The sequence below is a fragment of the Mustela lutreola genome, chromosome 5, assembly GCF_030435805.1.
Source record: "Mustela lutreola isolate mMusLut2 chromosome 5, mMusLut2.pri, whole genome shotgun sequence".
Classification (NCBI taxonomy): domain Eukaryota; kingdom Metazoa; phylum Chordata; class Mammalia; order Carnivora; family Mustelidae; genus Mustela; species Mustela lutreola.
The window spans coordinates 38,776,009-38,791,168 of record NC_081294.1 but is presented as its reverse complement, the minus strand read 5'-3'; the positions used below and the strand labels follow the sequence as shown (position 1 = coordinate 38,791,168).

The 15,160-nt window shown below is 41.6% G+C and overlaps 1 protein-coding gene across 1 annotated transcript in view; it reads right to left on the bottom strand.

Annotated features, from left to right (window-relative positions):
• ITGA2 (integrin subunit alpha 2) overlaps window positions 1–15,160 on the bottom strand; it is a 107,766-nt gene that overhangs the window by 4,722 nt on the left and 87,884 nt on the right. Inside the window, exons 20-28 of the mRNA XM_059173950.1 lie at window positions 14,948–15,089; window positions 13,535–13,627; window positions 12,861–12,937; window positions 12,690–12,773; window positions 8,705–8,807; window positions 6,521–6,631; window positions 5,479–5,583; window positions 3,530–3,643; window positions 432–521 (exon numbers count right to left, since the gene is read on the bottom strand). Of these exons, the coding sequence (XP_059029933.1) occupies window positions 432–521; window positions 3,530–3,643; window positions 5,479–5,583; window positions 6,521–6,631; window positions 8,705–8,807; window positions 12,690–12,773; window positions 12,861–12,937; window positions 13,535–13,627; window positions 14,948–15,089 (919 nt within the window). The remainder of the gene's footprint in view (window positions 1–431; window positions 522–3,529; window positions 3,644–5,478; window positions 5,584–6,520; window positions 6,632–8,704; window positions 8,808–12,689; window positions 12,774–12,860; window positions 12,938–13,534; window positions 13,628–14,947; window positions 15,090–15,160) is intronic.

Here is a 15,160-nt window from a genome sequence, read left to right as displayed (position 1 = left end):
CACTTCTATTTAAACAATAAAATGTGATTCGAATAAGCATGACTTGAATGTCCTGGCCTAAGATGGAGACTGTGCCATGAGAGCAAGAAGAGAGAGGAAGAGCTAGCAGGCTGGTTGAAGCCTGGATTAGGGAGCCACAAACAGTAGGAACCCCCTTTGTTGGGCCTTGCAGTGGACTGTCCCTTCTGATCCAGCTTCACCGGGGCGGGGGGCAGGGGGCGGGCGGGGAGTGTGGAGGGCAAATACATCACTGAACTTTTGAGTAGCAAACAACTTTGCCAACTAAGCCTAATGTAATAAACCTCAGGTTTTTAGAGTTTCACTAAGAAACTCCTACAGATACATAGGTGAGAAGAACCACTACTCTTAAAGTTTCCAGAAATAAAGGCCTGTCAGAGACTAGTCCTGCTGGGGTGACAGGATGTGCTTACCGTGATTGTATTTTCTTCGATCACGTATATCTGAGGGTTATAGGTGTCAATTTCTGCAGATGCTGTCAGCTGTACCGTCTGGAAAGTTGACTGGAACATACAAATAGATTTTATCCTCACAGAAGTTAACACACGAAACTTTGGCATGTTTATTATTTATTTCCCTTCGGAAAATGACAAGAGCAAAAGGCACCTATGAAGAAGCCCCAAGAATCTGTGTTCCTAAATCGGTGATCTATGTGGGACTGCACATGGGAAGCAGCTGGGGAACTGAAAACATGTGGATTTGGGGGCCATTAATAGCAGATTAAACCAAATCTTGGGTGGGTGAAGTTAAGGCATCAGCAGATAAAAATCACTCTCCAGGTGATTCTAACTTGAAAATGGCTGAAAAACAGGATTTAGAAATGAAGTTTTTAATTGGAAAAGATCATGGTTCAGATTTTTAAAAACTTTGTGAAGTTTGCATTGTGAGGGAAAATGGCAGGCTTGAGGTCTTATATATTTCCCTGAGTAAGTCAAATAATGGAAGCTAAGATTAAAAACAGTAAAAGTACACTTGACCATGCATGACACCCTGCACCTTCTGTCAAGCTACATAATGAGTAATAGTTTCAGGTTTCCTGCTCTAAGTGTTTCTATAAAATACTGGATTTGGGGCCAGCATATAGGAAGGACACATTTTATACTGTTACTGGTAACCATGTAATATGAAATAGCTTTACATGTATTCCTGGATCTAGTTACAGAAAAGGGATTTTTCAGTGGATACATTATTGATGTGTATTTTGTTTTTTTCTGTAATGCAAATGTTGGGACAGATGTTTACTTTGAAATAGCATACAATGGCCAGGTTTGAGAACTGCCTTTCTATGCTCTGGCTACTAGGATTCAGTTTTTCTGGTTACTAAGGCACATGTTTCAACATACTCCATGAGGTAATCTGCTAAATGGTATCTGGGAGGCAGAAAGAGAAGGCATATCCAAAAAGTGAGCAATTTATTTCCTTTCCCCGTGCTCAGTGTGATTAGTTTTAATTTTCTCAAGATGGAAGATTGCATCAGAAGTTAAGCCTGAACCCTTGTGTCTTAAGCACATATTGTTGGGGAAACATTCACAGTATTGATAATGGTTTCCTTTCAAAAGAAAAGTAGCCGTTGAGTGATGCTAGTGTCACAGCCCCAGTAGACTAAAAAGAATTTCTGCACAACACGGATCTATCTGCCCTCTCAAGCCTGCCCGTTCGCACAGCTGTGCACACGGTATCCTGCAGGGTGAACAGTGGTAGTGACCCCACGCGGACCTGGGAGAGTGGAGGAACACACCTGCTCGAACTCTCGAAGCTTTGCCTTCCAAACAACGGCCGACCATGCTGTTCATGTGGAGGCCTGAGCAATCACTTTATGACAAAATTATGGAAATGTTCACTTGCCAGGTGGAAGGCACTATGCTAATGGACTCTAATACAGGAAATGAGATTTGTATTTCAGACGGGATCTCCTGGGTGGCCTAAGAACATCCATTTGACTGTTGAAATAGCTGAAAACAAGGTGGGAATAAACATTTGACCTTTCGTGGAGGAGGAAGATGTGTGGGACTTGACAGGGACTCTCATGGGGGTTTTTCAGCTCATCCATAACCTCTGAAAAAGCATAAATATGCTTCTTCAGGAATTTGCTCCTAGAAATGAAAATTTGCTCCTGACAACTTTTGGGAAGGTACTTTTAAAAGTCGTACAGTTAAAATAGTGTAGTTTTAAACTCAAGAAAACCAAATGCTTGTTACAGAGCCAGCATGATTGCATTTTGATTTGCAGCAGTCAGTTTTCCTTCCCAGCTGGCAGAGGTTGCTAGGAAAACATTTGTTCCTCAAATCCAAGGAGACAAGAACCAGTTGGTGAAGTCTGGCACGAAACTACATCAGCTGGGACAGTGGTGTAACTCGCCGCATGCTTCCCATCTAACAGGGTTTAGAGGGGTCCGAAAGGCTTGCAAGCGAGTATACCCAACAGCAAAATAAAAGCAAGCAGGAGGAAAACCCAGTTCCTCTCTGCTACACTCTCCCACTTCTCTCTTCCTCTCCCTGCCTTTCACTGTTCCTCTCTCTATTAGGTCTTTATCCAAGAATATTGCTCATATTTTGGTTCCAGGGACAAGTTTGGAGGGAACTTAGTTCTCTAATTCTAAAATCCCATAGCAGGGAGAATGGGGTTGTTGGAGAGCTCATGAAATGGTTAGAAAATAGGGACTAGAGTATGGTTAGTAAACACCTTGAAGATTCATTATTTAAAAAAATCCACAAGAACTAAGAGGACCCCTGGAGGTTTCAGACTTTTTTTTTTTTTTTTTTGCTGCCTTGATCAGAGCGTGTTGAGAAAATGAATAGCTAGCTACTTACGCAGTCAGCTTTAAGGAGCCCTGTCTATCCTATTTTTCTTGCCAGACTGAGATTTTGGCTACTAAAATCTCAGCTAAAGGCAGATATTACTCCTGCAGAGTCACACCTGCCAAATGGAAAAAACACATTGTTTTGACACTTTCTTCAAACTTTTCATGAGATGGCAAGGACTTAAAAAAAGATGTATGTACACTGGACCTTCACCAGACAAAGGGTAAGACAGGAGAGCAGAGAGTTCCCATGGCAAGATTCATCTACGTGGTGGGCTGAGACCAGTCAGCCGCAAGCTCAAGGAAGGAGACAGACAGGAGTACTTTAATTTGCGCGTGTTAGAAGTGACTAGGAAGGCAGAAATGTCAAGGGCACGAGGACGAAGACAAACTAGATGGCCCACTGTGCCCCAGGACAGCACAGGGGATCCTGACGACATCTCAGACATTCTGATGTAGTAGGGAGGCATGGAGTCTATGAAGCTGATGCTTTACAAGCACCCCAGGTGATGCCGAGGCACAACCAGGTCGGGCAAGCTTTGGAAAGGGAGCAGAAGCCTCTTGCCTTCCAGAGTAAAATTGCTCTGAGTCATCTGGGCATTGCTGATATCAGCCAGAATACTGCTTTTGTCAAAGGGTATGAACTGACTGAGAATGAAACTTTATGTATCCTTGCTATTGATAAGCCCAACACATAAAGCTCATACTTACTGCTGCAAAAGTCCCGTTCCAAATTCTGGTCGATACGTTGAGGAAGTACTCTCCTTTGACCTGAAGATCTTTCAGCCAGCAGGTAACATTACTGCACGAAGCCGTTCTGCAGTTCTTTCAGGGTAGAGTCAAAGGTGAAAGGAAAGAGTTAGTACGGGCTTAACAAAGTAAATGCTAAAATTTTATTGCGATAGATAAAACTTAGTGCTGAGAAGAATCTAGGAAAACAGTCTCCTGAACCTTCTAACCCTTCTTCAGGAAGTTGTGACCCTAGGCTCTAAAGGTAAAAAGGGCACACTCTTTGGCCCAGCCATTTTCCGTCTGTATGGCTGTTACCAGAAATGTGTGGACAAGAGTACGTCAAGCCTACTTGTGGCATTACTATTTCTGAGAGTAAAAGCACCCCATCCCCCCATGAAGTTATTTGTGTTTATCTGTAAGGTACCAGTTAGGTAAATTACTGAATGTACATGCACAAAACGCAGTGCAATTTAGTCATTAAACATAATTGAAAAGATCTATTTTTTAGATGAAAAAAGTTGACGGTAAATAATTTTGGTTGCTAAGGATTAGGGAGGAGGGAAGGATGAATAGATGGAGTGCAGAGTTGTTTTAAGGCAGTGAAACAATTCTGTATTATACTCTAATTGTGGATACACGTTATACACTTGTGAAAACCCATAGAATGTCTGACCTCCGAGAGTGGACACTAATGTAAACTATGGGCTTGGGGTGATTATGATGCAACAGCGTAGGTTCATCAGCTGGACCACTCGGATGTGGAAGGTGATTTGGAGAGCGGGAGGCTGTCCACATGGTGGGGCAAAAGGTAGTTGGGAAATTTCTGTACGTTCCACTCAGTTGTGCTGTGAATCTAAATCTGCTCTAAAAAATTAAGTCTATTAAAAAAAAAGTCAATGCTATATTGACATTTTTAAAAAATTTTTATTTTTTTATAAACATATATATATACTGACATATTTTTTTAAAAAAAGGTAGCAGGGTTCATTTATGTAACAGGATAGGTTTATCTAGAAGTGGATTAATACTTAGAGGTATAGAGGTTGATGTTCATTGAATACTGAGTGGTCGGCGATTAGATTTCTTAGAGGACTTTAGTTTCTTTGTTGTTTTGTGTTTTATGTTGTTCACAGTGAATAGCTGCCATCTTTACAAAATCAAAACATTTTCATAAAGATAAGGAAAATGCTCAGAAGTATATTTTGGCATACCCTGACATGAGTTTCTCCTGGGCGTTTCTACATACTACTGTTTAGATTTAAGCCCTATTTACACCGTAATTACACTATAAAAAAGAAATGATTTCATTCTATTTTCCCATATCCCTACCCACCTCTGTCCTAAAATAAAGCAATTTAAATAAGTGAAAACCAGAGTTTCGATGTCGTTCTTAGAGGAGAACTACAGTTTGCTTAAGTTTGCTGTTTGCTAAAGGTTTACTATTGGAGTTCTTAATACGTGCCAAGCACCATACCAGATGCTAGACTAGCCTCTTTCTCAAGGAAAGGCACATCGCTCTGGAGCGGGAGATAGTAAAATATTGGAAAACAGAAGGATGGCCAGAGAGGCATTCTGGTGGCGAAATAACCCCGGTGATCATGTGGAAGGGAGACGAAAGGAACTTCACCTTCCAAGCACGTGTGCAGTTCCCTCATAGCCCCTTGCAATGCTTCCAGAATGCCTGCTACCATAGTTTCACACAGAACTCTCTTGATTTCATGAAATTTTATATTACCGGCATAAGGAATAATCCCAGTAATCTAGATTTGAGAGTGTATTTTCTAAATCTTGATTCGTACCGACCATCAAAGCCAAAATGAGAAAATTCTGTAACATGGCGTGATAGAAGAAAAGAAGTGCATTGATTTCCAGTTAGAACCAACAGTGAATCACCCAAAGAAATAGTCACCCCATTAACTTGTCCTCACCAGTTCTTTTATGTGCCGGAAATTTTCATTCTTGAAAGACACAGAAGGAGATGTGTGTCCTATTTTCAGTGGATTTATTTCAGCATTACAACTGATGTCGCCAGCCTATAAGGAAGGACCTCAAATCAGTATGAGGAAGCAAAATCATTTCTGATGTTCCTTTTGACATGTTAGGAAAACCCGTGGTCACATGTTGCGGCCAGGGAGGGACTGTGGGCTTCTCTCTCATCACCAGCCCTGCCACACTTCCTGTAATCATTCACGGAAACCTGGAAGTATTCACATCCTCCTAATGCAACTCCAGGGGCGGCGCTGGTTCTTACACGGTATGTGTGATAGGTAATAAGACCATTTGCGATAATAGTAGACAGACGGACTGAATCCAGGGCTCTCTGTGGACCATTTTAAGACTTTGATTTCCTGTTGTCACCCGTGCGCACCACAGGAAGAACACCTCTGGAGAGCTAGCTCTGAGTGCCAGACTAAGGCCGAGCCGATGGCCAGGGGATTGGCTCCACAGTGCTGCTCAGCCTGGGCTGTGTGTGAGAACTACCAGGGAGTGGGGCCATTTAAGGAATCTTTGGTGCTAGAGCCTTAGCCCTGAAGATTCTGATTTAATTGGCTGGGGGTGGACCTGAGGTTGGGCAGGAAACCCAGCCAATAAAAACGAGAAGCCAGGGTTGATCCCCACCAGGTGAAAGTCCAGGCTGGCATCTTAAAGACCAGCTAGTCTCCCACAGTGGCAGGCAACCAACTTCTTACAGATAGAACGCTGACAAGGTCAGATCTTCACCTGGCCAAAACAGAGCTTTGGGAATATTTTCTGCCATCTGTAACTGTTTCCTTATAACAATAACCTGCTTCTAATAAGAAACTGAGAAGAGAAATTCCATGCAATTAACTTGCTAGTTAACTGGCACTCAGGATGCATGCAATTTATCTTCTCGGTTTCCATCCATACATCAGGCATGATCACCCTAATCTCAGGGGGTATTTCCGTATCGAAAATTTACGCTTTTATAGGCAGTTCCGTTGCCTTTACCTGATCTGTGTGCACCCCAGTCAGGTACATCAGCGGGTTCTGTCCTTTGGTGTCCCGAGGGATGTGGATGGTTACAGATGCCATGCTCACGGGAACACTCCCCGTCGTCACCTGCACAGAGTGAAGAAAGCATCTGGTTTTGCTACGTCACACACATGCTGCAGAGAAAACGATCAGTGACCTCTGCGTGGGTGGAGGGCAACTATTAAGTGGTACCACTGAGTCCATTGGGAAGTAAACCTTGTTACTTCAGAGTCATGCTCGGGTGTCTGTCTCTCACTTCTTCATGGAGAATCTCAGCCCCTCCAGTGTGAACTGCTAAGTAATTCGAGACTTCGGAGTTGGTTAAAAACATTCCCTGTCACGTTGGGCTCCCAGGGCTGAAGTCTCACTCTGGCCCTGATGAGCAGCGTGGATTGGGCAAGACACCGGACGTCTGTTTGCCTCAGTTTTCCTCATTCATAAAATAAAAAAGAATAAGCAACTTAATGGGTATGTGCAGATACAGGATTTGTTCTTATTGGTGGGAAGTCTGTTCTACTAGGCCAGTTCTCATGTCCTACAGGTTGTTAAATACTTTTTAAGATTTTATTTGTCAGAGATAGAGAGTGTGCTCACGAGCACGAGTGAGGAGCAGCAGCAGAGGGAGAAGCAGGCTTCCCCCTGGGCAGGGAACCGCTGTGGAACTCTGTCCCAGGACGCTGGGATCATGACCTGAGCTGAAGGCAGATGCTTCACCTACTGAGCCACCCAGGTGTCCTTATTAAACATTTTGTATAAAAAATTTTTATGTTGACCACCATACAGTGCATCATTATTTTTTGTTTGTTTTTAAAGATTTTTTTTTTTTAAATTTGGAAGAGAGAGAATGAGAGAGACAACATGAGATGGGGGAGGGTCAGAGGGAGAGGCAGACTTCCTGCTGAGCAGGGAGCCCGATGCGGGACATGATCCCAGGACCCCAGGATCATGACTGAGCCGAAGGCAGTTTCTTAACCAACTGAGCCACCTAGGTGCCCTGTCATTAGTTTTTGATGCAGTGTTCCATGATTTATTGTTTTCATATAATACTCAGTGCTCCAATACATGCCCTCCTTGAACCCTATTAAACATTTTAAATAACAACCCTGGGGGGTACCTGGCTGGCTCAGGACAGCAAGCAACTCTGGATCTTGGGGTTGTGCGTTTGAGTTCCACACTAGGTATAGAAATTACTCAAAAATAAAAATCTTAAAATAACCATAGGAATAATAATCCTACCAATCTTATAACTAACCTGGAAATTAAATGGGTCAATATACATAATGTATTTGATACAAAGTGCTGATACTTATTACACCCTATGAATAATGTTACTTTATTGTCACTAATAATTGATTAAATATCCTGTTAAATAATTGCCAAATACTAGTCACATGTTATAAATCCCAGTATTTGGATCATAGATCAGGACTTTAAAAGATTTCTTTCTTTTTTTTTTAAATTACCAAATCACAGGGTTCTAACCATGTAACTGGCTAGTAGGAAATGTAAAACAATAAAATGGTATTCATTTAAGGTAGTGGATGGATTTTTTTTACTTTTCAAATTTTCTATAATTTATTATAAAATTGCAATTTTCCACAAATTTCTCTTTATATAATTGGTAACAACCTTTAGATTATAATTGCTTATAAATGCCAATGTAAACTGACTGAAGATATTTGTATGTAAAGGGTTAACTTCTCAAATAGAAGTGGTCTCCAAGGATAAACTGGCATTTTAATTATATTCCAGAGACTTTTGCCCATAGTAATGCCATTATATTAATACTTAATTAATATTGAACATTTGCTTTCAAAATATATCTATTTTTTACCCAGAACACATAGCTATGCACAAAGCCCAGCTGTTTACTTATGCAGAGTCCTAGTTCTCAAAGTTCTCAAAGTACAGCAGTGGGATCAGCAGCAGCAGCAACACCTGGGGACTTGTTAGAAACTCACATTTTTAGGCTCGCCACAGACCTACTGAATCAGAAACTCGGAGGATGGATCCTATGACATGTGTCTTAACTTTTCTCCAGGTGATTCTAACGATGGTCAAGTTTGAGAACCACTGGTCTATTTCCACTTTTTACTTCTCTTCCTGGTCTCATTCCCCCCGCCTCCCTTCCTCCTGATTTAGTATTCTAAGCTTACCCACCTTAATGGAGAAGATGAATTTTGGACCAATATCTTCAAAACTGTGCACGACGGAAGGAACATTCCCATCTGAGGAGACTTCATAAAAATTGATGTTGGTGGATCTGTTGAATAATGTTTGTAAAAGTCAAATTTTTTAGTTTTGTTTTTGTTCTCGTACCTTAATATCTCTTTTATTTAAATATCTTCTAGCTTATATTACAAGTCAAGGTTTATATTTAGGTATCAAGACATAATGAAAACAAATGCTCCTTATAGGCTGATGTTTCCAAGGCTAAAACAAATTCCTTTAAAACCTATCCCTTCATGATCTCTCCATAAGATTCTTTGTGTTCTGTGTCTACCAGTTGTATGGTTTCTAAAGTATTACTTTAGAACTGCTAGAACTCAAGATTGGTATTGCACTGACTGGTGTGCTAATGCAGCGCACACTTAGTCCTGGTTTATTGGATGGATTGACAAACCCGAGGATTTTCCGCTTGGGTGGCTGAAATGCAATGATAGGGTATTGGGTTTTAGCTCCTGCAATATTTCGTACTGCATGATTGTAAAATAGGGCATACATTTACCTTGTTATTCCTTCTCCCTATCCTCCTCTAGTTCCAAACCAACTCTAATGCTTTTGGTCTGAATTGACGTTGGTCAGTCTGTTTCCATGACTAGTGTAGAGACCATGTTTATGAAGGCTGACCCGGAGGTTTTATCAGACTAAACTTAGAGTTATCAGATGACCTGATCTCTCTCCTTGGGCGGGGGGTGGGGGTTGTCAAGTAAGGTTTGCAGGTGAAGTGGGGACCAGGTTAGAGGAACCCCCACAGGACACTTAGACGGGAGCATAACTGGATACCCTTCCCTTTCCTCCTCACTCATTTCTGGGTCTAAGGCTGGGTTCCAACTGGGACAACTTTATTGGGAGTTCCAAATTCATTGGGACTGTGTGCGGTGTGGGGGAGAAGGTAACAGACATAGGAGTCTAAAAAGCAGGTTTCTTCCCCCTGGACAATGTATCATAATTCTAGGATGCTAACTATTTCCTTAAAAAAAATGAACAGGGGGCACTTGGGTGGCTCAGTGGGTTAAGCCTCTGCCTTTAGCTCAGGTCATGATCTCAGGGTCCTGAGATCGAGCCCCGCATCAGGCTCTCTGCTCGGCCTGCTTCCTCCCCTCTCTCTCTGCCTGCCTCTCTGCCTACTTGTGATCTCTCTCTGTGAAATAAATAAAATCTTAAAAAAAAATGAACAGGACATTTTCTGAGATACTTTTTTGGGCTTCTTACAGAACTCCTATCTTTTTTTAATGCTAAACAAAACAACAACAAAAAAACCAAAAACACAACTTTTCCAAATGCTCAGAAGGAAAATATGCCCTAGGAGACTCAAATAGATGTAGCATTTGTCAAGGTTATGTAGAAGAGAGGAAACAATTATCTGTCAGCCTTACATGGAAAATGGGAATACTGACTAGAATTTGAAACAGAAAGCCTGGTTGTATTTGCATGAATTATTCCCTTTACCTTCTAGAAGTCCTTTGTGTGAGCCCCTAAAAAGAGTTAGTTTCTAAATTAGTATGTTCTGATTTTGCATTTTAAAGTGATCTGACATTTTTTCCATTTGTTACTTAAGTTTTCCTTAAGTTACTTAAGTGTGGATGATCAATTATTTATAAGCAGTTAGTTATGCTTGGGGGGGGCTCCTGCTTAGAAATAATTCTATCATGATTTCCACCCATAATGTTTGCATAATATAACCGCACATTTATCAAAGTGGTTGCTAAGGGATACATGACTGGAGAGGACTCTCCATGACTGGAGAGGACTTTTTCAAAAAATTTTCAAGAAAAAAAATTTTTTATAGTACTTGCGATGGTTAAAATAAATCTGCAATATCTTATTAAATATCTTACTAGTTGTGAACTGGTTACATAAATTATGATCTAGTCAGGAATAGGATAAGTTAGTTCTGTATGTCCTGATATAAAAGCTTCTCTAAGATTATATAAAAAGAAAGGTTGGAGAAGGATTTTGTCATTCCATTCGGGTAAGAGTGTGTGTGTGTGTGTGTGTGTGTGTGTGTGTCCACGCACATGCACGCACTCACGTGAGCACGTAGTGTGTGTGTGTGTCACACATATATCCTGGTAGACAGACAAATCTCGCATCTGGAAGGTATTCTGAAAAATAGCTGAGTCATCTATGCAATGGCCAGAGGGGGTGGGAGGGATAACTTCACTTTTCATTTATTTTTCTGTAGTGTTTAGAGTTTTGGTTTCTTTAAAAAAAAAAAAAAAATCAAGAGGAATTATCTGGGTGGTGAGATTAGGAGCCATTTTAGTGTTTACACATCATAATTCTCCATATCAACTTTTTAAAAAACTTTTTGGTGTATTTTAAAGAATATCCGAGGGTCTTAAAGTCCAGTTTACCATCACAAAAACTACAGAGCTAAGAGGTTACTGAAAGTGAAGTCCCCTTTCAATCTTATATTTATTTCATGTTAAACCATGTGGAAAAATTGGCTGTGGTGCGAGAGTAGAATCCTATTAAGGCTGTGTTAAGAAAAAGCATTTAGGGGGCACCTGGGTGGCTCAGTGGGTTAAAGCCTCTGCTCAGGTCATGATCTCGGGGTCCTGGGATCTCTGCTCAGCAGGGAGCCTGCTTCCCTTCTTCTCTCTCTGCCTGCCTCTCTACCTACTCGTGATCTCTGTCTGTCAAATGGATAAAAAAAAAAAAAAAAAAACGGCATTTAGGGTAAGAATCAATGTAGGTAGAAAGAAAAAAAAAAATCAGGTAATGTGGTAATAAGAATCTCTCTGGATGCCCTGGTCTTCCATTCTTTTAGTACTGTGGGTCCTTCTGCAATCTGCAGTTGCTGATTAATTTTTCAGGGATGGTAGACTTGGGCTGTACTTTGTTCTGCTTTTGCTGTTTGCAGCTCACTCAGTATAGAAGCATTCTTTCATCTTTGCTCATGTGTCTCATGCTCTAGACATAATGACACATTTTCCTTTTTCTTTTGCTCAGTGACCTACTGCACAGTCTATGTGTTCCATGCTTTTAGGGGTTGGGGCGATGTGGCATGTCAGAGAAAGCCACTGTCCCTAAACACTATTGGGCTCCTTGGCAATACAGTGCAGTGCACTGGTGCGTGCTAGGAAGCTGCCCTCGTGCCTCCCCAGGTGGAGAGTCCTGGTTCCCAAGCTGGGAGGTGGGTGTCACCTTCAGCCTGTGTTCCTGCATAGCTATGGTTCGGTGTGTCAGCACCCATGAACCCGCTCCCTTCTTGGTAGGAGGAAAGGTAATACGTCACCCTATTCCTGCTTTGGTGTTCCACATGTTCGCCACTTCTCAAGACACCTATCCCTCCAAGCAATTCAAGGTAGCTGGTACCAACCAGCATCATTCTGCTTGCTCGGGCCAGGCAAGAAGGGGAATACAGCACTGATTCATAGACAACCTCCTTTGGAAAATGCCTTGTTTCCTCTTGGTTGGAAGAAACCCTTAATATATTACGTCAGGAATTTTCCACCCAGAAACTAATTTTCCATGACAAGATTTCCTATTTGTGGTAGACCTACTATGTGCAAAGTATATGCGTGGGGCTTCAGTGTTTAGGGATGAGGCTACTGCTTGTGAGCTCATAGGGATGATAGGGAGCAGGTGTGGAGAAGGGGGTGGTGGTAGTTGCTCGGGGCCCAGAGAGTTCTGTGACCCCTTGGGAAAGTGTGAAGCTCATCTGAGGGCCCACAGAGGTCTTTCCCTGCAGCACGTGGCAGAGGGGCTGCCCCTCTGGCTTTTTTTTGGTTGGTCCCAGTCCATAAACTCAAAGTTTTCCTAAGGACTGACCTATCCGGGACTTCCATTTTAGTTGACAAGGGGGACATATGTACTTCAAAATTTCCAGTTAAGAATTAACCTCCTTAGTCACGAGCCAAATGTGTTATACACCGAGTGATATCAGTGGCCAGAGGCTACTCAGCATTTAACCTACCTTGTTATGTGAATATCGGCATCATACCGCAGAGGAATTTTGAAGTTGACCAAATTATCTGCTTTGCTTTCTTCCTGGCTTTCGCTATTGAAACAAACATTAGGAAACTACTTAAAGAGAAATATTATTAAAGCCCATCTACCATCAATTCATGACTTCGTTATGTTTTACCTTAAGGCTTGGAAACTGACAGATGCCTGATTCTGAAGGTTTTGAAGATTGAAGTCAAAGTTAATAGTGAAAGTCACCTATGCACAAAATTAAAACTCATTAATCTGGGAGGATTCATACTCAGGGACTAATTAGAAAAAAAGTTCCCCCAAAAAGCAAACTTCCCCCAATTTCATTCTGAATTATATATGCCTTGAGTTTTCAAACTTGTAGGCTATCTGTTCATCTACCTTTCTGTTTTAGCATGCCTCGCTTTCAGAATTAGAGGGCCTATCTTTCGAGTCACGTGTACAGATCATCACATCACAGGCATATCTCCTTGTCATAATTTGAAAGCTCTGTGCTGATGTGAAAATCTGCTCACCAGGGGTTAACATGGGATAGCTATGACTCTCTACAGTACTCTGATCGGTGTTGTTCAATGTAGTCAGGGAAAAAAAGAACTCTCCCTCTTCTATATGCTTTTGAAATGAATTGCATGGGGGAAAACCCCACTTTTATTACTAACTTGAAACATTCAGATATTTTCAAAACTCCCTCGCAATATGCAGCTGGTTAGTTTGTGACACCTGTCAAATCACGTTACCTAACAACAACGAAGACGGAATGGTGGCGAGTGACACTAGTGCTGAGGAGGGGCTAGTGTGGACTTGAGGAAGAAGTGCAAGTCGTACCTGTTGCTCCCTCTTTAAAGCTGGGTAGCCAACATCACAGGTAACAGTCTTCTGAGATGAAGCAATCTGGCATGTTACTTCTGTCCCATCAACCTGGAGACCAAAGAAACAACGATCAATTAATATGTAGAGTGCATGTGCACATATGTGCTGAAGGATGTATGAACCACAGGGCATTTTAGCAGTAATGCTAGTTCACAATGAATTTATTGTCCCTGATATTAAAAATCTCATATTGGAGGCACCTGGGTGGCTCAGTGGGGTAAGTCTCTGCCTTCAGCTCAGGTCATGATCTCAGGGTCCAGGGATCTGGTCCCACATCGGGCTCTCTGCTCAGCGGGGAGGCTGCTTCCTCCTCTCTCTCTGCCTGCCTCTCTGCCTACTTGTGATTTTTCTCTCTGTGTGTCAAATAAATAAAAATCTTAAAAAAAAAAAAACACCAAAACCTCATATTGTCCAGGTAGCTAGTATACTATTTTTACTGCTAAGCAGGACACCCAATAAGCCAAAAGTGAGGTCAAATACTGGAATTTTCCTCCAGAAGTAAATCATAGTTCTTATATTTCAGAAGCAAAAATAACTTTAATCCAGTATTTTAAAATGTTGACTTTAATACATACCTTTCTCTCAATAATAATTGAAATTTGTACTTTCAAGAGAAGAAAACAAATCATACGTTGGTGCTTATAATTTAAATACTTTAAAGGATCTTTTTTCGTTCTTTTTGTTTTTTTTTTTTCTCTTTAAAATAAGAAGTTCCCATTTGGCACAGGAAAGTGAAACATCAAAGTCAGAATAGATTTAGAACACTAAATCTGTTAAGTTCGTGCTGACTTTAACTTGGATGAAGCCATTTGTAATCCTTTTATCAAGTAGTGAATTTGGGAAATCTCAGCTTGTCGCTCCTCAACCTTTCGTTGCTTGGTGAGAGCGGAGGGGCCAGAGGACCCTCATGGCCAAGTGTGTTCCTGGTATAGTGATCAAGTCAACATGATTAACTGACCTCGCTGGAATGCAGCATCTTGGCAGGAGTAAGACTTGTGGTTACAAAGCTTGGCCTGGGCTATAGGACTCTAACTTCTCCGAGCAAGTGCAGCTCAGAGCATCTGTGCAGCGGCACAGCAGCCTCATCCCACAGCTGGCTGGAGAAGAGTCATGGTTGTGTCTGGCCAAGTCTTAGGGCAGAGGAAAAATTGACCAAGCTGTGAAGCAGAACTGGTCTAGATACAGAGCCGGGCTACGCTCACGTGTGGTTTAACTAGTTGGGAGCCCCAAAGTTAGGACTGATCATACTTAGGAGTAAGGCACTTCCTCAGACAGCATACGGGACATGGGGATGTGAGTGTGAGCTAGATGGGTATTAGTATCAGGCAGGAAACACAAGAGTAGGGAGCCCGGAGTGTCATCACCTACCGGCATGGACCAGGAAGCAAAAAACAAGTTTTCTGAAAAATCAACAACAATTCTAGTGTTGTATGCACTTTCCCTTTTGTTTTTCAGTGTTACTGAAAATGTTAACCTTCTGTTTTGGTTGCTGACGATAAAGAGTTGATCTCTGTTAAAAGAAAAAAGGAAAAAAAAAGGTTAAAAAGGCTGGTATTCAAATACTTCACTCATTTTAAAAAT